This window comes from Scatophagus argus, chromosome 3 (assembly GCF_020382885.2).
Source record: "Scatophagus argus isolate fScaArg1 chromosome 3, fScaArg1.pri, whole genome shotgun sequence".
Classification (NCBI taxonomy): Eukaryota; Metazoa; Chordata; class Actinopteri; family Scatophagidae; genus Scatophagus; species Scatophagus argus.
In genome coordinates this window covers 23,516,360-23,540,639 of record NC_058495.1, presented here as the reverse complement: position 1 = coordinate 23,540,639, position 24,280 = coordinate 23,516,360, and the positions used below count along the sequence as shown (strand labels likewise).

General features: G+C 41.6%; 1 protein-coding gene across 1 annotated transcript in view; it reads left to right on the top strand.

Annotated features, from left to right (window-relative positions):
- Positions 1-24,280, top strand: part of klhdc8a (kelch domain containing 8A) — a 32,038-nt gene that overhangs the window by 1,530 nt on the left and 6,228 nt on the right. Inside the window, exons 2-6 of the mRNA XM_046384861.1 lie at positions 619-680; positions 15,932-16,351; positions 16,851-17,061; positions 20,267-20,431; positions 20,588-20,806. Of these exons, the coding sequence (XP_046240817.1) occupies positions 16,187-16,351; positions 16,851-17,061; positions 20,267-20,431; positions 20,588-20,806 (760 nt within the window). The 5' untranslated portion in view covers positions 619-680; positions 15,932-16,186. The remainder of the gene's footprint in view (positions 1-618; positions 681-15,931; positions 16,352-16,850; positions 17,062-20,266; positions 20,432-20,587; positions 20,807-24,280) is intronic.

The following is a 24,280-nucleotide window of genomic DNA, read 5'->3' as shown; positions in this document are numbered from 1 at the left end:
TGATGGATCTATTGTTACAGTCCTCATGACAACGAAGACAGTGAATATAAAGACCATCCAGGCTTTATCTGAAAGGTCACTTACTCAATATTCACCACACTCGTCTGTCTTCAGTCCAGGCACAGATGTACGGGGGGAAGAATGACATTTCTTTCTCTTCCTTTCTCCCTGAGGGAAACTGTCACTCTCCTCAACTTTCACACTTTTATCCAAAGTTGGAAATTCTCAGCTTGACTTACGATAGCATAACAGCATAAGGCAGACCTCTGTAGTCCAGTGCTGCCCGTCGGAAACGTCAGAGGAGACACACGGATCCCATCTTTGCTCAGTGTGAAATACTGTTTCAACTGTATGTATGAAAGATATTTGGTAACATTAGCTAATAGCAAATCTTCCTCTAATTCAATTTGAATTTGGTTAATTATTATTTTTTTTATGGTGGAATTGCAATTGAATTTCTAAAGCTCAAAATTAGGCATTAGTAATATTCTCTATGTATCTTACATGATGACATGCTCAATACATGTTTAATACTATGTTGATCAAAATGTCATGTATTTAACCTTTAAATCAGAAACTGTAAAATCTGCCTGCGGTGTCATCTTCTTGACTTCACAGGTAACTGAATTGTAGTGCTGAGAAAACATTCAAGGTTTCCTTCCTGGGATTCCAACCTGAAGGTACAGTAGCACTGTTGATTTTCTAGTTGAAGAGGCTCAAATCCTCCCTTCCCCCCCAACACACACACACACACACTCCTCGTCTTCACTTCCTGTCCTCATCCTTCCTTGTTTCAGCAAGCATTGATTAGTTCCGTACACACTCATAAATACATTTTGAGTCAATTACCGTGCATAGTATACAGCAGGTACCTTTAATCGACGCGGTTTGGTGCTGGCTTCAGTGATGTAAGTCTGCTTATTGGCTCTTAAGACAGACGGGATGGAGCTCCATCCTGTCACAGTTAGATGGATGTTAAAAACTGGTGCAACGTAGGGCTGTCACCAGTGTTCTGTTGGGATGATGGGCCATCTCCTCCTGACAAAGTGAGTGACATTTGGAAATTTTGAAATGGCAGCAGTGCACCAAAGTCTCAATGTGATTGACGAGTGGTGGCACAGATATTTCTTTTTAGTAGAAAAACTTGAAATGACATTCATTAATTGTGTACTTACTGAGCAAGGAGCACACCTTACATTAGTATAAAGTGAATGCTTTATATAATTGGCATATACTGAACTACACTGTGTAGAAAAGTATCCAGACACTCCTCTTAATGCTTCAGCATACCAAGACATTTTGGACAATGCTGTGCTTCCAACTTTGTGGCAACAGTTTGTTGAAGGCCCTTTTCTATTCCAGCATGACTGTGCCCCAGTGCACAAAGCAAAGCTCCATAAAGACATGGTTAGATGAGTTTGGTGTGGAAGAACTTGACTGGCCCACACAGAGTCCTGACCTCAACCCCATCCAACACCTTTGGGATGAACTGGAACGGAGACTGTGAGCCAGACCTTTTGGTCCAACCTCAGTGTCTGACCTCAAAAATGCTCTGCTGCATGAATGGGTGAAAATTCCCACAGAAACGCTCTAACATGTTGTGGAAAGCCTTCACAGAAAAGTGTAAGCTGTTGTATTTGCAAAACTGCCTGTGTGTTTAGAATGCGATGTCATTAAAATCCCCATTGGTGTGGTGGTCCGGTGTCCCAATACTTTTGTCTACATAGAGTCAGTATATTATTACTGTTCTAAGTGATAATAGGGTCTATGCGCTGTGGCATTCATAAGAGATATTGGTAAATTAGTCAGTAGCTTGAAAACAACATAAGGCTTATAACGGCTATGAGACTAAATATTCTTAAAGTATGTGTGATAATGTAATTTTAAATGTATTTATTCTTGGTTGGTCCTATGCAGATGATAATCAACGTGCACCTCAACTTGAGCTCAGTAGTTTTGAATGAGTTAGTACCAAACAACTGTAGACCCACCGTGATGCCATCCAGTGGTTTGTGGACAAGCGTTTTGAAAACACAAGTTTGGTTTCACGGCGGTCACGATCTTGTTTGATTTTCTGGAGCAGGAAGTGACCATATTTGGGTGAAAGGGTAGAACTGAGGAGGATATGATTGGATCTGAGAACACGAGGACACGCTGTGGTAGCCACTCTTCACTGAGTAGGTAGCCACGCCTGAAAGCTGTTCTGCTTTACCGTCTGTTGTACTCTAAATGGGCCCATAATTTATATCATGCTGTATTGAAGAAGACTTGAAACAAATGATTTACACCATAAAGTCATTTGGAAACTGTTTGGAAGTGAGAAGTGGGGCTCATTTTCCAATAAGCTTACATAGAATACTTCTCTTTGCAATGACTGGACTCGCCTCCTGCTGGACATTAGACAGAATTCTGAAACTCTTTTCAGACCCAGAAGCTCCCTCCATATTTTATACAGTGAGTGGTACAAATGTTTTGAAATTATGATACCGATATGTGTTATTTCTTTATAGCAGAAACTACTTCCTACTGAGAGCTAAAGTGAATGGTGAGACTCTGTGCAGCTAAAGAGCTCTGCCTGTGTTATGAATCCTTGCTTGCTCAGCATGTTCAAAAATAGGCTTGGCCAGATCAACAAAAACAATAACAAACTTTAATTACTTCAGGTCAGTCGGCTTAGTATGGATAGTCCTTTTACACAACACATTGCATGCTAAAAGTTTAAGTGTGCTGTACTGGAGCTAGTGATCTACGGGGAGATATAATGCTAGTGTTTATGTTCATACCAGACTGAAGGCGAGCAGCCTGGTTACTGTGTATGTGTAGAACAGGTAGATAAAAGCCAGCAGTATACACTGTCCAGACCCCCTGCTGTCTTATGATCCACACACAGAGGAAGTAAACACACACTTTATGTTTTTTTATAGCCACAGAACTTACTATATTAGGAAAAAACATCCTCTCCATGCACAAAACACTCACACTCTGAAAGTCAACCACTTAACTCTTAACATGGTGAAAGTACAGCTAACACACACGCACACACACACACACACACACGAAAGCATAGTGCAGTGAAAGAACCGTTTGGGAGTTAATACCATTTCTGCTGACAGTAGATAGGTCTTACCATTCTCTCTTTCTATCACATAGTAATTACTTATAAGGCCACAGGGATTATGATGTCCCCAACTCCCCTCTGTAATAGAGCTTGTGCTCCATATAACCCGTTAGCATTGCTACCCAGTCTCTATCACCCCTCTCATTAAGTTGTCCCTCCTTCTCATTATCTCCTCTATGTAATATCCTCCATCCATTAATGTAGCCCACTTCACCCACTCCTTTCTCTGCGCTCTCCTCCATCTTTCCTGCCTTCCCTCACACTTCTTCCTCCTCTGCTCTTTTCTCCACTCAAGCCCTCACAGCACTGCCACACTGGATCAGCTCACTCTTAATTTGACTCCTACACAGCAGTCAGTGAAAGGGAGCAGAACCACCATGCCCTGAATATGTTGCTTCAGGGACACAATACAGTACGGTGGAAATTGAATATGCATTGTCCTTATGTAACCAAGCATGTTCTTTGTTGCAGGCACGTCATGTCAGTGTATACGTCAAGCTTGGTTTTCTCAGCTCTGTGAATGTTTTCCTTTTCCTAAGTGCCTGTATCTATTTCCGTCCCGTCTCCATGGCTCCTGGCACAGCAACATGCAAAACGCAGCCATGTCTTCTGATTAGCTTCTCTGCAGCTTCAGTGGCTTCCAACTGTCGCATGAAAAAACTCATTAATATGTTTGTGCAAGAGCAAGAGTGTGTTGTGTAAGTGTATGTTTGTGTAGGAATATGCTACACTGTGAAGCACTGTGAAGCAGCAAGTATTGTGGTCATGTGAACAGGTGGTATGGGGAGTTGGTAAACCTTGCCGCTGAGGACATCCAGGGACTCAGTAACCTTTGACCGTGTCTCATGATGCTGTGAGCAGTTAGCAGTCACTTGTTCATGGACAGCTGATGTTTGTTTCTGGTGTTCATTCAGTTTCATGTCCAGGGTTTCTGTTGTATCACCAGTGTAGTGATCCTCTCTGGTGTTTGCACATGATGTGATGTTTATAGTGAGATTCAGCTCATTAGTTAGCTGTTCAGTCACAGCGTTAGTGTTTCAGATTACTCTCCCTTTTCTCACGGTGTTGTTTTGAGATGCAGCAGGCAGCTGTTTTCAGAGAAGAAGCTCTAAAAAACCCCACTATATGCTACCTGCTTGGCACCAAACAGCTGGCAGACATATAGAGACTTGCTGTTGAAACACAGTGGAGCATTTAGCAGCTGAAGAGCCAAATACCATCTTTCAGGAGTTGGTAGAGATCAAAAGCAGAGCTAAAAGAGTGATTAGTGGACTCAACATTTGCAAGATATGATCTTTTTCCTGTTCAGAGAACCAAATATTGACAGATACAGCAGCTGACGTGTATGATTCTAGCATTGTCCAGGTTTCTTATCACCTGCCTGTTCATGTGACTTCTGTGATTTTTCATCATCTCAGCCACTACGCACCAATAAATACTGTTCAGAAACCCGGATGAGGTGTTTACATGCTGTAGTATCCCGGATTCTATCAGAGCGCTCCAGGTAGAACATCCATGTTATCCACGTGCAGCCCTTGACCAGTGTACTCCAAAAACCAGATCTTAACAGGATACTAACACACATGCAGACACGCTGAGAGAGAAGAAAATTTTGATTTCAAAGTTGTATACATGTGATCTTTGCTTTAATGGCGTTTGATGACTTTATTTTCAATATATAAAAGGTTATACAGGATCTCTTTTCTGGCCAATGTGCTCAGTAAGTTTACTGTTAAACACATGTTTACAGGTAAACTTAATGTAATGGTGGCTTGTTTGCTTCCACTGTGATTTGCCTAAAGTCTGTGTAGCCTCCTGCTATCTGAGATACATAATACTTCCTGTTTTACATCACTCACAGCATGATGGGAGCCACAGCAAAAATTATCCCAAATGAAAAAAAATGAAAAGCAAAACAAGTGCCAGCACAGTATATTTGACATTACTGAAACACAAAATGTCCCCATCAACAGTTCTTATATCCGAGGAACACTTCTTCAAACAAAATTAAACCTGTGTCAAAATGAAAATAATAATATATGATTTGCCTAGCTAGAGACAGACCTGTGCTTTAAACCTGGAAATGGAGGGAGTGAAAACTGAGCAAAACACTCAAGGATTTTAAGGTTTAGCTTGGATGTGACACTTTTGGCAGGTGTGAAAGTGTAAAAAGTGAAAGCTTCCTACAGCCGTAAATTCACTTGGATTACACTTTTCTTTGTGTAACCTGATGGATGGTCAGAGCATTCATATACTGGGCAGATGAAGTGGCATGAAAACCAGAGGAGGAGGAGGAGGAGGAGGAAGAAACAGGTGCTCTATTCTCTCCTCTTAGACATGACGGCACACTTGAGTTTCTACGGCGACAGCATGCTCAATTTTACAGCATCTGTCAGCTCAGTGTTGACACACACACACACACACACACAAATAAAAAGCACAGCCAAGCCAGGCAGGAAACAGAGTGAGTTGTTTGCCGTTTAAAGGCAGATAAGAGAAACGCCAACTGCTCTACAACAGGCTCGGCCAACAATCAGCCACAACTGATTTAGTCTCAGCTCTCTCATTATAGGACCTGGAGCCTGTGCTGCCAGATTCAGCCTGCTAATTCACTTCATCAGTACAAATACAGACACTGGAACAGCTGGGCTGTAGCATTTTGCCATTTCAATCTTGTGTAAAATATGTAAATGACAGCATTCACAGCAAGGTGGCCAGACACGGAAGCAGAGCTAAGAGAAGCTGTGGTGACAGCAGCAGGTTTGTTTTCCTGCTTTAGGTTGTGGCTACATTATTACTATGCTGTATTGTTACTTCCTGCCCTAGCATCTCAGCCTGTTGAGGAAGATTTATTACAGATAGCACACAGTATGTTTATGTGTGCACAGTACTGATAAGATTAGCACAGAGAGCAGCCATTGGCTCCATTTGCTCTCTGGTGGCTGAGGGAAACCATCCGTCCCTCTGGCCTATTGATCCAGAGGTCAGCTCAGGCTCAGACTAGAGTCTTGGTTGAGTGATTCTCTGCAGCCCACAAACCTTCAGACTTTAGCTTCCTGCCCTGCTCTCTTAAGGCTGCACTTTCACTCAGCTCAGACTCAGAGGAGAGTCTTGGTTGAGTGAATCTCTGCAGCCCACAAACCTTCAGACTTTAGCTTTCTGCCTCTCTCTATTAAGGCAGCACATTCACCTAATCCTGTCCGGGCCATTAGATCAGTTGGAGCTGGGCAGCCAGGTAACACAGAGCTCTGTCTTATCTTGGAGGTGACCGGCGGCGGGATGTCTGCAGCTGCTGCTGGAAACAAGGCTGTGATTCAGTTGGCAGAGAGGAGCCGAGCTGTGGATCTGTCAGAAGAAGCTGAATGTGTTCGTGCAGGAATGTGCTGTACGTTCTCATGGGGAAGGAGAGCTCCCTGAGGTATTGCAGCTTAGAGGCCATGTAAATGTCCCGTTCAGTATACTGTGCTGGTTTGAAGCAAAGCAGAGAAGATGAGGCCTACTGTCGCGCAATCATGTTTTACTTTGGTTCCATCGTCAGCGTCCAGCTCTCTTTGCTGTTGAGTTTCTCCTCTGCACTTCCAAGACATCACCTGACAATGCGATGTCTTGAATGTTTCCTTTGCATTATCTTCACGTCAGTCTTGAGCTTCTCTTTTTCTTTGTGTTGTCTTTTCATGCATGGTAGCTCTCAAAGCCAGAAAAAGAAGTTTCTTTGGGGAAGCCTGAACTGAAACCAGATGTTTGGAATAATACTTAAGGTTTTTTTTTTTAAAAATAATTCTGTCTGAAGTGTTGGACTTGAACGACATGCGATGCCCGCTGGCTTCATCTGTCTGTTGTGCGTGTAAATGTTCCGTATTTATTCAGACATGACACATTTACAGAAAGGGTTGATGTTGGTGAGATATTTGGCAACTTGTGTGTGAGAGGGTGCAGAGAGACAGAACGTTGGTGTAAAAGCAGTGGAAAATAATTTTACAAAGGAGCACGAGTGTTTTCTGTTCACCCATCGACTGCCTCAGTGATCATTTTGTTCACTTGTGTTTCTGCTGAAGCCTTAAGTGGGTGTAAGGGACACTCCTGGTTTTCACAACAAACACACTAATAAATTTTATCAGGTTTGTCACTTATTAGTGAATTCTGCCTACTGAGTGATGTCAGACAGTGAACACACATGGAATAACAAGACGTGAAGTTACCATTTGCTCATATTCTGCATGTGAATGTTTTGCTGAATATTCATTCATACATTTACTCATCTAGCTTGATAAAAGACGGAATATGTAAGGTGGGAGAATGCTGGGCCATTATATACAAGAGTGACACTTTAAAGAAGAAATTGTTAGAAGGATAATTCATTTGGCATTTGGGGAGTAAGATATTTTATTTAGCTGCTGCATTCCTTTAGGTCAAACTGAAAGTCTGAAAGTTCAGCTTGTGCTGTGTTGAAAGGGAGAGGGAAATGTTTCTAACTCCAACTTGGAAACTTTGCTATCGTGACTTTCACTGTATGTATAAATGACCTTTACATAAAAATGTGCACATCCGAAAGCAGCTTTAATACATTAATACTGACTGCTTGGGTAGCTATTGTCATTGTCAGAGAAAATTTTCTCTGTGTCAGAGGTATGGTGGGAGGTATGGTCTCCACTATATTTAATTATTTATCAATATTTAGTATTTATTATTATTATTTCCATCATGAACTCTCAGTCAAGACCAATAAAGCTGCTCTTTCAGTACAAAGCTCTGTCTGTATTGCACTATCTGGTAGTACCTGATGCTCACATACATGTAATGTACCCTTATGTATGAGCATATGATCCAAGTCTTTGAATTTCTGATGTCATCCCACACTTCTCAGCTCACTTACATTTCCATTAGCTGTAACTGTCTGGTCTTTATTTTCTGTCCTCCCCGGAGTCTGCACTGACACTTTGTTCTACATTAGGAGAGCAGCACACTTATGAATCCACAGAACTGGTTTGAATAAATAAACTGGCTTGAATGTAAGGTCACGGGTTAAAGTCACAGGTTTAACTCCTGTAACTGGTCTGAAATCGTGTGTGAAGAACCAGTAAATACGCTGCAGGCACACAGCAGCTGACACAAAGAGGTCATATTATGAAGAGAAGTACTAGATTTTTCTGGGTGAATAAATGTTAATGTGAGTTATAAAACAGGAAGGTAAAGGTCAACAAGAATGCTGTGCTTTCAAGTTTCCTCGTGAGTCATTAATAACACCAAGCGGATCATGTTAGGAGAGTGGTTTAACACGCACACAAAGGCCAACCATTTACTGCAGACTGCCGTCAGAAACTGAGTTAGCTGATAATTAACCTGGTTGTCTTGGCTTTGACATTCAACAAGCTACGTATTCTACCTGTTCCTGTGCTTCAGCGTCAGCATGTCTCACCTTGCTGTGTAGTTTGAGAAAATTGCAGCAGGCTTTGACATTTCATTTTTAATCCTGCAACAACCAGCGTCTGACAAAGTTCTTGATTGCAGAATAACTGAAAACTGAAAACCAAGAAAGATTTTCAGAAAGTAGTTAGTGTATCTTACAAAGCTCTCCAGCTCTAAGACACTATGTACCGACAGAAAATGTGAATGTGGGAAGACCACATATAAATATTTCGATTCAAACTATGTTCAAATGTTTATAAAAAGCAACTTTATTTGTTATCAAGAAGTGAGGATACAAAAGCACACGTTTTCTCCCTGAGGTCTGATAGTGGAGGTGCAGCTGCTCCGCTTGCTCCTTCGCATTCATCAGGTACCATGAGCTGCCATTTTAGCCCGTGTGTGTGTGTATGTGTGTGTGCGAGTGTGCGTGTGTGTGTTCACCAGCGTCACATGTGTGTCTCTTATCCCCACTGTGCTATCTTTACACACCGGATCTATTTTTGACCGAACAGCTTGTGTTTCCGAAGTGTGAAATTCACTTGTGAATGTATATTTGCAGCATGTCTTTACTGGCAATTGACAACATCAACTTTTAATGATGGGCTTGATTTGCGGCAGACTTTGTCTTCACACATGCACAACAAAACTAAGTGGTCGAGAGAAGGAGAAACAGCCAAACTTCATTGATACGAAGGTGTTATTTTAGAGCTCTTTGTCCTCGCACTGAACCAAAGTCTGTTTTTATGAACTGATTTGACTTTGTGAAGAAAGTTATGATTGAGTGATCTTTCACTGAGCTCAGGTGTAATGAGTGCACATAAATTAGGTCAAAAAGTTTTTTGGAATTGAACCCCTGAAGCTGGTCTGTTGGAAACAGAGAACACGGCTCAGCATGGTGGTTTATAGTGCTCTAGTTTCTGAAGTAAAGCACAACGAAACAAATGGATGCCAAGAGTTATACAGGGCAAGCTAGCGAGGATAGCCAGTGACTCACATTACAGCAGTACAACAAACAGACTTAACATCAACTAGATACTGCAACGTCCTGATGTACTAAAGTAAAGTTTATGTTCTAGATGAAATTTATAGCAGCAATATTACAATTTACATGGTCACCGACTTTTGCACTGATAGCAGAAACAACACAAATGGTGAATTTCAAAAAGCGTTTTCAAAATAAAGGTCACGACACAGCATAAAGAAAAATGTTTCAGTGGAGGAACAGACAACAGGGAAAAAATCAGTCAAGAAACCTAGACAGTATGAAGTCATGATACACTATATAGTCAAAAGTATCAGGACGCGCCTCTTTATCATTGAATTCAGATGTGGTATGGGACTGTTTCTTAGGGTTGGGCTCGGCCCCTGACTTCCAGTGAAGGGAAGTCTTAATGCTTCACCATACCAAGACATTTTGGACAATGCTATGCTTCCAACGACTGGCCCACACAGAGCCCTGACCTCAACCCCATCCAACACCTTTGGGATGAACTGGAACGGAGATTGTGAGCCAGGCCTTTTGGTCCAACATCAGTGTGTGACCTCACAAATGCTCTACTGCTACTACTACTACTGGTGTCTGAATACTTTTGTCTACATAGTGTATTGACTGCATGGGTTGGTTTACTTGTTTCTTTACCAGGGCACCAAAGGGGAACTGTTCACCAGGTTTCTAGATCCACAAAACCAGTCACGTATCACCCTTATTGTTCATCACTGTATCTGAGCTGCGCTCACTGCGGAATCTCAACGGGCTGAACCTCAGTTGCATCACTGAACAGTGGGATGTAACAAAACACATTTATTTATATAAGAACATCTTAGATTATTTATTCAGAGGCCTGTAGTAGCAAACAAGAACTGCTGTGTTTTCACTTTCCCCGCGTCTATCTGGAGATTCTCTCATTCCTAAAGTTTAATGGATCTGTAGCTGGCCTGTGGTGAACTTTACCAGATAAAGCTTGTTTGAGCCAAAACAGTACTGATTGTATCTGAACCAAGGAGGTGGAACTGCTATTGGAGCTCTGGGGGACAAATTCAGCATTGTTAAAACCAGGCCAGTGTGAAAAGCTGTTAGTCTGATAAAACTCAGACACCTTCTTCGGCATTTTTATACACTTCCACACAAACACATCCAGATAAGTGCACACACATTTCCACGCAGGCATGCACTCACTAGCAAATTTTGGCAACTTTGTCAGTGCATCGAGGTCAGGTACAGACTGCAGCACAGATGCGCTATTTGAATACTGCAGACTAATTAAATACGAGTCAATAAATGATCCCTTGCTGGACTGCCTGCGCCCACAGAGAGAGAGAGAGGGCGCAGAGAGGATCAGCCGTAGACCAGAATAAAGCACACCAGGCGTTTTATCTGACCTCTAAATAATGAAAAATAGGTTACTGCACTAAAAACAACCTGGTGTAGGAGGTGCCTTTTCCCAAATCACAGCCCAACCTGTAAGACACACTTGAAAGGAGGATTAAAGGAGGCTTAAAGGGGGGGGGGGGGGGGGGGTGTTGTCTTTTTTAAAAATTCAAATCATACAGCAGGTGAAAGATGAGCTGCTGTATGTGAAGCTTTAATGTGGTGTTCAAAGTGGTAACCGGGATTACGGTCCTTTTCATCCTCAAATTTCAAACGGGGGTGTTGTGATGTCCACCAGGACACTTTATTTTTACACACTGGAGAGATTGTTTTGGATTTTGTATCTGATTTCTGTGACAAACAATAATTTATTTAAATAGTCCACGTTTAATTTGTACTGTATTAGTAATTTTGTGTTTCACCTTCACAAAGTTAGGGGGCCAAAAATGGGACATATAACAAAAAAAAGGATCCTACAGTTCCCATGATGCATTTCAGTAGTGTCTTTTCACCACTGATGTCTTTCAGACTCATTCCCAGTTTCCAATTCTGACGCCAGCTTCATGTTATGTATCTGTAGTCACTGAGCTTGTTGATCACACCTGCACGCTGTGTACCGAGCACCGCGAGCGTCCACCGATGATTGCGCCTCCTCACAGTTTGACAAAATGATAGACCCCAGACTGTGTTCAGACTGCATGCGCATCATGTCTTCCAGTTTCAGCGTACAGGACTGCCTTTCCGCGGTGCTGTGTGTGTTCACATCAGATATGTTCTTTCAGGCATCTTTTAAGTGCCTTCCACGTTGGTTGCTGTGGTAACGACCTAGATGTTTGTATGTATGCTAACCGGAGATGTGATTTTTCCAACGCAGAGTGAAAACAACACACCGTCATCTAGAGGGCCGTGTTACCTGTCAGCAATATGTTGCAGGGGTCCTGCCCTGAACACCTGAATAGTTCTCTGACTACACCACTACTACAGTTTTTTGTACAACCCACTTTAATCAGCACCATGACAAGATCATACTAGGTGGACAGCAGCAGGCTGTGGCGTACAGACTGGCAGGATTGGCGGTGGCAGGCAGAGCTTTGATGTTGCTGGACGGCAGCCACAGCAGCAACCACTCGCTGTCTGAAAGCACTTGGAATCACTTTGTATCAGCTGCTTCATTCATGCTTCACAATACCTGTATCAGGAACCGCCCATTATTACAGCAGTATGTACTGATTTGGCCTAAATGTACTTCGCAAGCAAGCAAAATCTGAAAGCCAAAAATACCCAGATGTCGTACTGATTCAGAAGGAATCTCAAGCAATTGCACAGCACTGGAATGGTCATGACAACTGGCAAAGAACAGAATGTTTTTCAGCAATTTTTGCATTTTTTGGTGTGGCCAAACACTACAAACTACAGACTTTACGTTGTTTTTAATTTTCGTGCTGCTTTAGTTCTGTCATTACATCTCTGATGGTTTTTACCGCAATTAGGCAGCTATTGACGAGGGGTGATGTCATGACCAAACCAGCATGGGCATTAAAAAAATAATCATCAGGCAGCAAGTTTAATGAAAAGCCACTCTGTTTCAAACATTACACTTCCAAAACAAATATCAGGTGAACTTGCTCTAGCTCACGTTACATGTGCAGTGAAGCTGTTGTGTTTTACACAATATGCAGACACGGATGTGAGGGTATGGTGGACAAAAGACTTCAATAAATAAAGGGAACAGAAGCAAACAAAAAGCAGCTGGGAATCCAGGCAAAACCAGTCCAAACAAAGAAAAATCCAGAGACAAAGCAAAAACATGGAATGCATCAACACAATGGAAGGACACAAACTGACCACACACTCCAAGGAGAGCACAGGTGTTTATATAGACAACGAGGACGAGACACATGTGAAAACAATCAGGGCGGGACAAGCAATCAAAAAAGGAGGGAAAACAGACAAAGACAGGAAATGAAAAGTTGAACAGGACACAAGGGGAGGAAAAAAACTACAGAATAAAACCGGAAACTAAATAAAGAGACACTTCATCCTTTCAATCTTGGTGAAAATCCAAGTCCACATTTAAAATGTCTTGTTTATAAGAGCAGGAGAAGATGCTAAACACTTAAGTTTGTTTACTCCTGCCTTCCAAAAGCTTAACACTTTCACACTGTGTACTGCTATGAATATGTCAAAAAATGTACAAAAGTGATGCAGCAGAACCAAAGATATTGTCTTTTTTTAAACTTATTTATTCCTGGCATTTTTCTTCCTTCTACATGGCATCACTTGAGGCAGTTTGTCAGACTTCATACAACCCCCCCTGGAGCCACAAAAGACTTGCACTTTGTACTCCCCTGCACCTGTAAACGGACTTTGATGTATAATATACTTGGCGGGATTCCCCTTTAACTCCAGTTGTGCATCACAAAACTAGACTTGGTTCTGATTGGCTGTCACTGCTTACCAGTTACTGAACCACATCCAATCCAGTGATTTTGTAAGCAGATTTACCTCCTCATTCTTTCAATTGAACTTTCAATTAAAATTTTCATCTATTTGGAAAATGTTTTTCATTATAAATTTGAAGAAACATCATGAAAAATTAATGAAATGAGACTATAAATGTGAGAGTTTATTCAGTCTCATTCCCTAATCTGAGTCTTTCCTCGGAAAGAGTAATGCTGGATTTCTTCCTGCCAGGTCTGATTAATAAGGGATTAACTCACATGGTTGTGCAGTTGGATCCAGTTTAGTCATCTCAAATATTCCAATTTGTTGTATCAAATGTTATTACTGGCTGGATTTGTGCCTTGGCTTCAGGTTAGCTTTTGCAATCTCGCTATTTGCATATTGATGTCTATTGAAGTCCACGGGCAGAGCAACCAATAGCCCGCGTTCAGACATTCATCCTCCACTACGATCTGTTTATCCTAAGTAATGTTTATTGTCATTCAGACTTGGGTGGAAAGTTGATAAGACATGATATGAAATTAACATGCACTTTTCTATGCTTCATTTAATAAATAAAGCTTTACATTTAGAGACAGTCTCTGCACTGAGGGAGGGTAAATATGCTACCTAATTAAAAGTTTCAAGTTGGAGGCACGCTGATTGTAAATGACTTCAGATGATGCTGGTGGGCTTACTGTTGATCTCAAGCTGTTCAAGCAGTTAATTAAAAAAAAAAAAAGACGATGTGGGGAACCAAATCGGTTACAGATTGCAATTAATGCACTCTTTGAGCCGGGCCGGGAGAGAACTACCCTGCCTCGTTAGCAAGTGCACGCCTGCCAGGGTCAGCCTATAGGAAGGCAGCCGCTTTTATTTGTTTTCCATCCTTTTTCATAAGCCGTTATTAACAGCAAACCAAGCGATAAGCAATCGTGTGCAAAAGAAATGAAAAGAAAAAAAAAACAAAAGCGGCACCCCACGGGAAAAAAAAAAAAAACCTAACTGTTGCTATGGCGACCTGTCCACACACAGCAAAATGGGGGAGATTTTATTTTGAAGGATAGTCCTCTCATTATCTTCTCCTTGTGTCCTTCGTTCCTCCGTCTGTGAGGTGATCAAAGGTATGGCAGGTAGATAAAGTGTGGCAGTAAAACAGAAGGAGACAGAGAGGCAGAAAAGGGGAAAAGGTGGAGGCTTTGCAGGAGAAACTGCTGGCAAACTGCGTTAAATCATGGTTGGGTAATTGAACATTAGTTACCTTTTCACTTAAACCTCCTCCTTGTGACCTCCTCAAAACACATCTGACTTTGACAGTCAGGACTGATGTTATTCCTCCCTGTTTGACATTTAAGGTTGTGATACAGGGTGCATTTAAGGTGATGTGGTCAGAATTAGATTTCGTGGGTTTATTCTGGATGCTTCCTCCCACGTAGATGACAGACTTCCTCCCTTGTTCCTCGCTGTAAACCATACGTAGGCAGGAGATGTGGGTTATACACATGAAACGAAAAGCTCCCGAGGGATGATACAGGAAGCGCCCGGCATTGCAACGACGAGGAAGGAAACTTAAACACGACAGAAGCGCCGTCGGTTCTGTTCCACTAGACGACAGCTGCTTCTCATCTGAGCACAGCGTGGAAGAGGAGGATGTTTGGGTTCGCACTTACACACAGGCAAAGTGATGTAGTGTTAAAGAGAAAGGTGGGGAAACTAGAACCAAGAGACAAGAGACTTTCAGAGATGAGAAGCATGGCACTTTGTCCCGCTGTGCTTGTGCATTATGAGAAAAGGCAGTATGTTCACTAAGCAGACAGCATTTTTTCTTTAAATCAGAACATGAGACCTTGCAGCTATAGGGCTGGATGATTCAATTCAGCAAGACACGTCTGTTTAAACAAACCTGGCCAAACAAACAATCTTTTGGTTACATAACAAGTGAATTCTCGCATGGAGTTGGTGTTTGTTGTCTAACATAGGAGGTTGGAAATGTCAGCTACTCGTTGTGTCACGTGTTGGACTTTAACTACGATGATGAAAGAGATTTTCCTCCTTGAATTTATGAATCATTACACCGTCGATTGAATGACACCTTTGTGTGAGTTTAGCTGGGTGTATTTCTTCAGATAGACTTCTCCTCTTTTTTTTTTAACAAGCAGCCAATTGATACTTTTGTGATTTGAGTTTAATTAAGACTGTATTGCTAAACCAGTGGGTAGCATCTCTTCTGCAAAATCACTTTAAGTGTGCACGTATTCCCATTCCTGCAGGCTCGTTGTTGCAAAAGAAATATTCACAGCCTTCACAGGGTTTGTCGCTGTGGCCTGAAGGACGTTTATCACGCATTGCAATGTTCCGAAATCGATTCAGACTCGGGACTTTCATTGCGCGTCTTCCTCTTTGCTTTCTCTCTTCGTCTTTCTTGTCAGTCTACAATTACTGTTCTTTATGCCTCCGCGGATGCATTATGTTTTCAGGTTTATCGTCCATCTGTGGCAAACTCACAAATGCGCACTGCTCTTCACTGAACAATACACTCATACTGTTCTGCTGTATGCTGGACTGCCTGATCCATTTTCATTTTATTCCTTCTGCAGGGCCCTGCTAGAGGCGGCGGAGAATCCCCAGGAGAGGCGAGTTCAGCCTGGCCTTTAACGGATCTGTCACTCCCACCGCTCAACTTCGCTTCACCTCTCCAATAACTAACCTCCCCCTCATCCTGGGGCCTTGGCTCCAGTCTCCCGGCTTTCCCACACCTCCACCTTCTCAGCTCCTCCTGATCAATCCTCCATTAAATCTTTCCTTACTCTGGCCCTCCTACCCCTCCGTCATCCCGTCAGCCTCGGTGAGCTATGGCGGTACCTTCAGCCCATGAGTTTCACTGGCAGAGTCTGGCACCGCTGCCCAGCGGCCGTGTCTACCACAGTCTGTCTGAGGTGGGGGGGCAGATGTACATGCTGGGAGGCTGCGACGCTGCAGGGAGGCCCTGCCCCGCCCTGGAGCTCTACTCTCCTGAGGTACCAAACAGATGCAGTGTGGACGCTTTCTGATGTTACATTGATGTTACATTTTTCTACCAAATACAACTAGAGAATTTTTATTTGATATACTTTCACACAGTCACACATACACTCATTTGATTTGTACCCATGAAATGTGAGATGTGTCCAATATACTGAATACAGCGAAAGGAGGAAATGAAGCTGAAATATTAGGTACATCATTTCTTGGCAAATCAACAGCAAAACTCTATCTGTAAAGGAGCTGCATGTTCCACTATTTAAATGTATTCCTGTTGAAACAGTGGCACAGATTCATGGGATATAAACTAGCTGTATATGTATGTAAATACCGGTGTGAGTCTGGTAATATAACTTGAACAATTTACATCTTTAGCAAAGATGAACTTCTTTGAATGAATCATGAAACGTAATCAGATATTTTGACAGCTGACCTGCTTCATCAGTTTGTGTGTAATGGCTTTGCCTGAATGCTGCTGCCTGGCCGTGTTTGCAGGGCGACCGGTGGATAAGCTTGCCCCCCATGCCCACCCCTCGTGCTGGTGCAGCTGTTGCAGTGCTGGGAAAACAAATCCTGGTGGTGGGAGGGGTTGGTGAGGACCAGAGCCCCTTGAAGGTGGTGGAGATGTATAACACAGAGGAAGGGAAGTGGAGGAAGAGGAGCGCATTGCGGGAGGCCCTGATGGGGGTATCCATCACTGTGAAAGGTACAAACTATATCATAAGAAGTTGTAACAAAAGTGTTAATACTGCAAAAAAAACTGCCCAAAACTTAGGTTTTATAAGTCCTAACTGCTCACGAATACTTATATAACATATAAGTCTCAAGTTTCACAATAGTCTGTTATGGTGGTATGTGCAAATCTGGCCAAAAATGTGTGGCTGGTTAAAAATAATTAGCTGTGTGGGCTGACTCACCTAAAAGCTTAACAGTATTTCTCATAAACATAAGAACTGTAAAATTACAGTTCACCACAGGAAAAAAATGTTCACAGAAAAAAATCATTTATCTACAGCCACAGACAGAAACCACAGGAGAAAGACTTGCTCAGTCATCCTCGTATAAGGAAATGTGTTCACTACGCAGAACGGTTAGTTACTTATTTAATCAGTCTCAATTTCACATGCCTAATCGTGAAATTTGTTATCGATCATGACAAAAGAGTTCATGAATGTGATTCCCAGCCAGAAGCACTTGCATCCCAAGGGATACTTCTGCCATTGCCAGAGGTGGCGTGGACAAATTGTAGAGTCGCTTAACTAAAAAGTAAATTCAAAATAAATGATTTGATTGAAACAAAATACACCCACGCATTGAGTCGACTATTACAAATAATTAAGGTACTTGGGTGAGTCTTAAATGTGCAAATAAAAGCGTGTAAAAACTGATTAGCAAGAGAACAGAGGCGGTGAAACACTTAGCTCAAAGTGATTGGTAAATAGTTGAAATAATTGGCTAAAAGTAACAAATAAACAGTTGAGAGAGACCACTAAAGGTGATGGATGAGTGGTTTCCCACTTTTGCCACTCAGTGTTTGTAGCACAAATGCAAACTTGATCAAACCAAACATTGACAGCTCAGTTGTATTAAAAAAATATCATAACATCCACTAGTTTATTCACTGTTGTATGATTAACATGTCTTCACTTAATAAATATTAAAATATATACATGATATATATTTTGATCAGTAAGTACGTATGAGTGAAGCGTAGAGGAGAAGTCCACAATGAACTTCATGTTTGAACACCTCGTGACATAACATTAAGTTGTCACATTTAAGTCAACCTTTAGTTAAAATGTTTTAATTCAGTTTGGCTAATACAGGCATTGGATATCAGTATCAGTAGTAACCAGACTGGAGTGCAGTCAGTGTTGTCCAGAGGCTCTTAGATTTCTTTTTAAACATGCGACACTGAGACACTTTGATCCGGCTGTTGTGTAGGCTGCACTTACGAATATCACCATTAAAATCACACTAGTGCTGAAACAGTTAGTCAGTTTATATGCCTGCGTGTCTTTAGAGACAAAAAATCATTCACAACAAACTGATTTGTAATCAACAGCTTGATTAGATAGTAATTACAATACATGCCGTGTTCAGGGCTTGCCATTAAGCTTTTTCTGTGGTAGTGAAAATGTTGACAGCATGTTGATGTTAGCTAACTCATTAACTCAGCACAGGTTAGCGTGGAGGCCAGGCTCACTCATTGAGTATTTTGTGGCCACAAACTGAAAACGTTTAGTGAAACAAACTTATTTCCTGTTAGGTGAAGCCAGCGTAGCTTGACAGCAAATTTGAGGCGTGTTGTCATGGGCAGCCGGCCAGTAACACTGACTTAACGTTAGCAGATGAACATGCCGAGTTCACATGAGGGCTCCTCTCAGGTTGGTTGTAATTGCCTCTTTATTTGTGGCCACAGTGCGTCTGTACGTCTCCCTTTTCTATTGGGTCATCCTTTATGCTGAATTACGAATAAAGTGCATCCATAGATCTATTCTTTTTAAGAAAAAACTAAACACTTTTTGCGTCAAAGGCATGATGTTGTTGTCATTAGCTGGCTGTTGGTTTGGGATGACACATCAACGACATTGTTTATTTGTTCATATAGACACAAAGCTGAGGGGATTTTTTGCATGATCTGAATGAATCTGAATGTCTCATAGCCCACAACTGTCTCTTCAACTCGTCTCTTTAATGACATCAGCGTGTTTTTTGTCACGGTTTTTGTTATTGAAGTCTTATTTTTAGCTCATCAACGTTGCTTCTTAGTCACGGAAAAAAGGTTGTCGACGATTATTTGTCACCACAGTTTTTGTTAACGTAATTAACACCAGTGAATAACTCTTTAAATAAAACTTGAATAAACTTTGATTTTTAACAAAAAAGATTTGGTTAAGTTTTCCCTTGTTTTGGCTCTGACACATTTTGGAACGAATCCAGCTTTCTATATAAATAAGCAGGCTGAGGCTGAGGCTGAAGATGAGCTTGTGTTCAGGCCAGCGGTGCATCCGTCAGTGTCTGCTGGTACACAGAGAAATGCTGTAAACACACACACTTATTGGCGGTGTATGGACTCCATCGTGCTGGCCTCTCCATCTCCCTGTCTTCAATCCTCAGCCCTTTGCTTACAGTTTCATCCCCAAACTCATCCCTAGCAGCTGAAAAAGAGACAAATAGTCTGACAAAATGATCGATAGGGCCAAATTAAAACAAATATTGCATTTTTAAATGAATAGCCAGTCACCGAATTGGCTAAATGATGCCATTTTTATTGATGTGTAAAATCATTACTTTCCAGATATTAGATAATGAACTTCAGGTAATGAGCTTTTCTCTTCCCTGAAATTAATATAAAGTGCTGGGGAAACTTTTTTTACCGTTTGTTATTGATGTGAGGCACTGAAGTAAGAATTTGAAGATGAAAACCTGAACAACGAATAAAGAAAAGCATTAAAAAAAATACAGCAGCTCCTTTTCTCTTCATTCTGACAGTTAAGGCTGCGTTTTCCCTTGTGTCAACACTCACCCACTTCCATTCTTATGCTAGCTGTGTCATGCCAAAGTGCCAGACGTGGATTCTTGGATTTCTATTCTGCTGCTGTACTCCCTGTCCTTTCCATATCTGTCACAGTCTCCTGCCTCGTCACAAACTTCTCATCCAACTCTCTAGCTTTGCAGATTTTTAGCACTGTATGAAGCAAAGTGGCAATGACTCGTTTCCATCAACTGGGATTGATCATTCATAAGCCGATTGTTGTTGAACAATTACTGCTTTACTAGTTTTAGCCACATTTTTGAGACGATTGTGATGTACAGATGTTTCTCAGACTGTTAAATCCATAAAATCAAATGATGAAAAATATTGCCTCAAGTGGAAACTGTGTGTGTGTGTGTGTGTGTGTGTGTAGATGGCCGGGCTCTGGCAGTCGGGGGAATGGGTGCTGACCTGCTCCCTCGTAGCATCCTGCAGCAGTACGACCTTCGAAAGGACTTGTGGGCGCTACTTCCTCCCATGCCGACCCCACGCTATGATGCCAACACACATCTCCTGGCCAACAAGCTCTACGTGGCAGGTACAAATGGACCAGTGCCTGTGTTGTTACGCTATATTAGTTTTGCTTTGTGTGGTGTTCAAAAACAGAAAACTTTATCACGACTATAGTCCACACTATATGTTTATGTACGATTATAATTGTTAGGCTCAGGATTATTTTCATACAATCTTTTAGGCGGTCGTCAGTGTAAGCGACCAGTGAAGGCCTTCGAGGTGTATGACGCAGAGACACGTTCTTGGACCACGCTACCCATGATGCCTTGTAAACGTTCGTATGGGGGCGTGATATGGGACACAAACGGGAGGCTGTGTCTGCTCGGTGGACTGAGGCAAGGAGGAGGACACCAGAGCTCCAAGTTTACCAAGAATGTCAACATTTTTGACACCAGCCAAGGTATGGAAGCACATTTTCCCTTAGTTATACTTATTTATCTGGGCTGAAAACTCTCATGGTCATGTACTTGGAGTTAAAGTTTTAACCTTGTCACTCCTCGTCTGTTGAGTTAAAACACATGCCTACACACAATGCCCGCTGTGTGTCAAAACGTTGTACAAACCCTCTGAGCTTAAGTTTCCAAAGATGCCAAATATGTCAGGATTAATTGCACTGAAATGTGCGTGAAACAGTCCAGCTGGATACTGCAGATACAGAAAATGCCATCTTGACTTTGAATACTTATTATGACACTTATCACGAGCAGGATGCAACCTCAGTGAAGATATAGAATGAGGGCAAAATATTAAGAGGGGTTCAGGACTTAGAAGTAACGTATACATAGTACATAATATAAATGCAGCTATTTATCCAAAGAAGGAGAATGCATGGCAAGACAATAGCTCTCATTCTCCTGCAGTGATTTTGGTACTTTTAACTCTTCATTGTGAGTCCGATGATGGTACTAAGCTACTGGGATGCTCTTTTTAGCAGACAAATTAATAGTTAGCTAGTAAAACGAGTCTCCCAGCTTCCAGTCTTTATGCTAAGCTTGACAAAACACCTCCTGACTTCAGCTCCCTATGATGTGAGATATGTGTCTCCAACTTATGCATAATAACTGTATAATAAGATATGTTGACCCGACATATCTGACATGTCTGCTGTGCTTTTCTAGAATCTTTGATTAAAAAGAATCTTTAATTCTGGACAAACTCAAGATGCCTGAGGCAGGACTTTTCTACCTGGAAATTGTTGTAAACAAACATTGTGATTGGTTCTGTTCCTTTCACAAATTAAACAGAATGAAATACCTGTCTGTCACATCCGAAAATGAAAAGTAATTATGTTAGAATTTGTTGTTTGGTATTTTATTTGTTGGTATGAGCAAATGTTCTCCTTTTTCTCTCACAGCATCCATCTTCATTCTGACTTAACTGTCATACGGAAGCATCCATTATCATCAGCCTCACCATTCCTCATCCCTCTCTTAATTCTGGGCACACTCTGTGTCCCATAACACAGCAAAATGACTTACGCCTCTATCCAGCAAAAACACCCGAGAGTAACAGGTGAGCAAATTGAAGAGGGACCGGAAGGAGAAATGGGAGTCCAAAAATCGATAAGTCATTTTCGACAGCTGGCTATATAGTCACACATCGGGACTGGTGGAATGAAAGCCAAATAAAGCAGAACACGGGAGTGATAATGTTAATGTATGATAATTGGGAGAAAGTTTGCCTTCTGTGTGAGCGATAGGGGAAGAAAGAATGAAAGAAAACACCATCCACGCACGCAAACACACGTGCTCGTGTGCATATGCTGATGCATATCCGCACGCTCATGCACACTCGTACTGGAAAGGCAGCCATAGAACGTTTTTCCAATCTAATTTTGTTGGAGATGAGATGGGAGATGAGCTGCGAAGGGAGGGCTGGAGATGAGGAGTGCTTTAAATTACAAGATCCAGAAACAGATTGCTTTATTATCCATCTGCAGCAATACGTATCTCTCCACGCACACACACACACGCGCGCGCGCGGTCACGCAATCTGCTGTCACACTGTGATATTCTATTACTGTTCTGTTCCATATCGCCAATATTAAGACACACGCCTGTTAGGTGCAAGCTGCAACAAGTACGACCGATAACACAAAGAGTGCAGTTGCGAAAGAAAATTAACACAGAGAATGAATAACCAAAAAGGGTCGGATCACCCAAATTACTACAGAAATATGTTCTCAGTTTCCTCTATTAGTATCCAGCCTTGCAGATAGTTCGGGGGTATCAGCGTCTGAAATTTCTGCCACGATACAATCAATGCTGTGAGCACCACAAACAGAATTCCATTCATCTTTGTTGTATTGTGGTGGAGGCAGAAGTCTTAGAGTATCTCAAAACTGGGATAAATAAATCCAGAACTATTTGCATCCTGTTTCCATCACAGTAACTTTTCCTGGAGTCTTACAGGGAACTGTTTTATATATGCATTATCATTTAACAAATCTGGTTCTGAATTCAGTTCCCGTACCAAAGTCTGCGTTTCAGATACTTTCTAATGTTTATCAGCAGAGAGAGACAGCATGTGACAGCGAAGGAGAGTATGAGCAAAGGATAAACATTGTGGTCTTGATCTTAGGAAAGTAAGATAAACAAACTTAATTTTCTATTTGATTCAGATTTGTTACATGCTAACTTAGTACTAACTGGCTGATGTTTCCTGAAAGAATATTTTTAGAGGAATATTGTCATGAAAAACTGATAATGGTCGTATAATAAAGTGATAAGAAATGGTAGGTAAGTCACTGCATTATTAACTCAGTATTCAGTTTTAGTTCTTTGATGAAGACCTGATGCCGCATGATAAATAACGTTGTATTTCCATCTTTACTACAAAGAGCCTTGCTGCCTTATCTTTAACTAATAATGAACTCTAGTGTCTTTGCACGGGTATATTAACTGCAAATAAAATCAGAAATGGAATTATTTTTCTTTTTAACTGTATCAGTAGCACCTCCAGTCCTCTGAGGCTGCAGAGAGACCCGACAACATCCACCCATGATAAGACAGGGGCAAAAATGACAAAAACAGGGGCAAAAACGTCCACAGATCTCCTGCGGCTGCTCATAAAGGTTCATTGCCGAGCGTTCTGTAATAACTGAAGGCAGCACAGATGCGTGTGTATTTTTATCAACTCTGTAGTCTCTCATCTGGAATGTGGAAATTACCTCCTTGACTACTAAGGCAGAAATGGTATCCATGTGTGAAAATTTAATCTCAATGCATTTGTTTTTTTAATCTGTTGTTCGACTAATTTGCTCTAACTTGATTGCTTTTCAAATGCTGTGAAATCTGAAACAGGAATATGCAAAGGACTCGTTTACTTCCTCATTTAGTCGCTGGATTTTCCAGCCATTTGGTTCCTTAGTACCTGAAATTGGACTTTGGGTGAAAAAGAAAAAAAACCTTTTCGTGATTTGGATGAACTGACCCTTTAAAGTATCTAATTCCATTGCTTTTCTGTGGCGATACTCAGCTAGAATCATGAATTGTTCTGCTTTTACTACATCCAACAAAGTAGCGCTTTCATCGGAAGCCTCTGTGAAGCATGCAGAGCTGAGACTGCAGTGACAAAAAGCACAACAGATGAAGTCCCTCTGTGGCCAACTAGTAACTAATGTATTCCATGTTGTCTGTATCTGATTTATGTCCTGCTCTGAGTGGTCAAAACAGCACAGACGACTACAGATGGAACGAAGCAGAGATGACAATAGAGCAAACGTGATCTTGTGTTGGATATGACTGTGGGCCAATATGTAATTATTAAAAATGCCACAACATAATGGTGAGACTCTGTCCAAAAGGATCATCTATGTGGTCAGCAGAGATTTCACACATGACAGACAGACAGAATCCATCAAAGGAACGAGAAC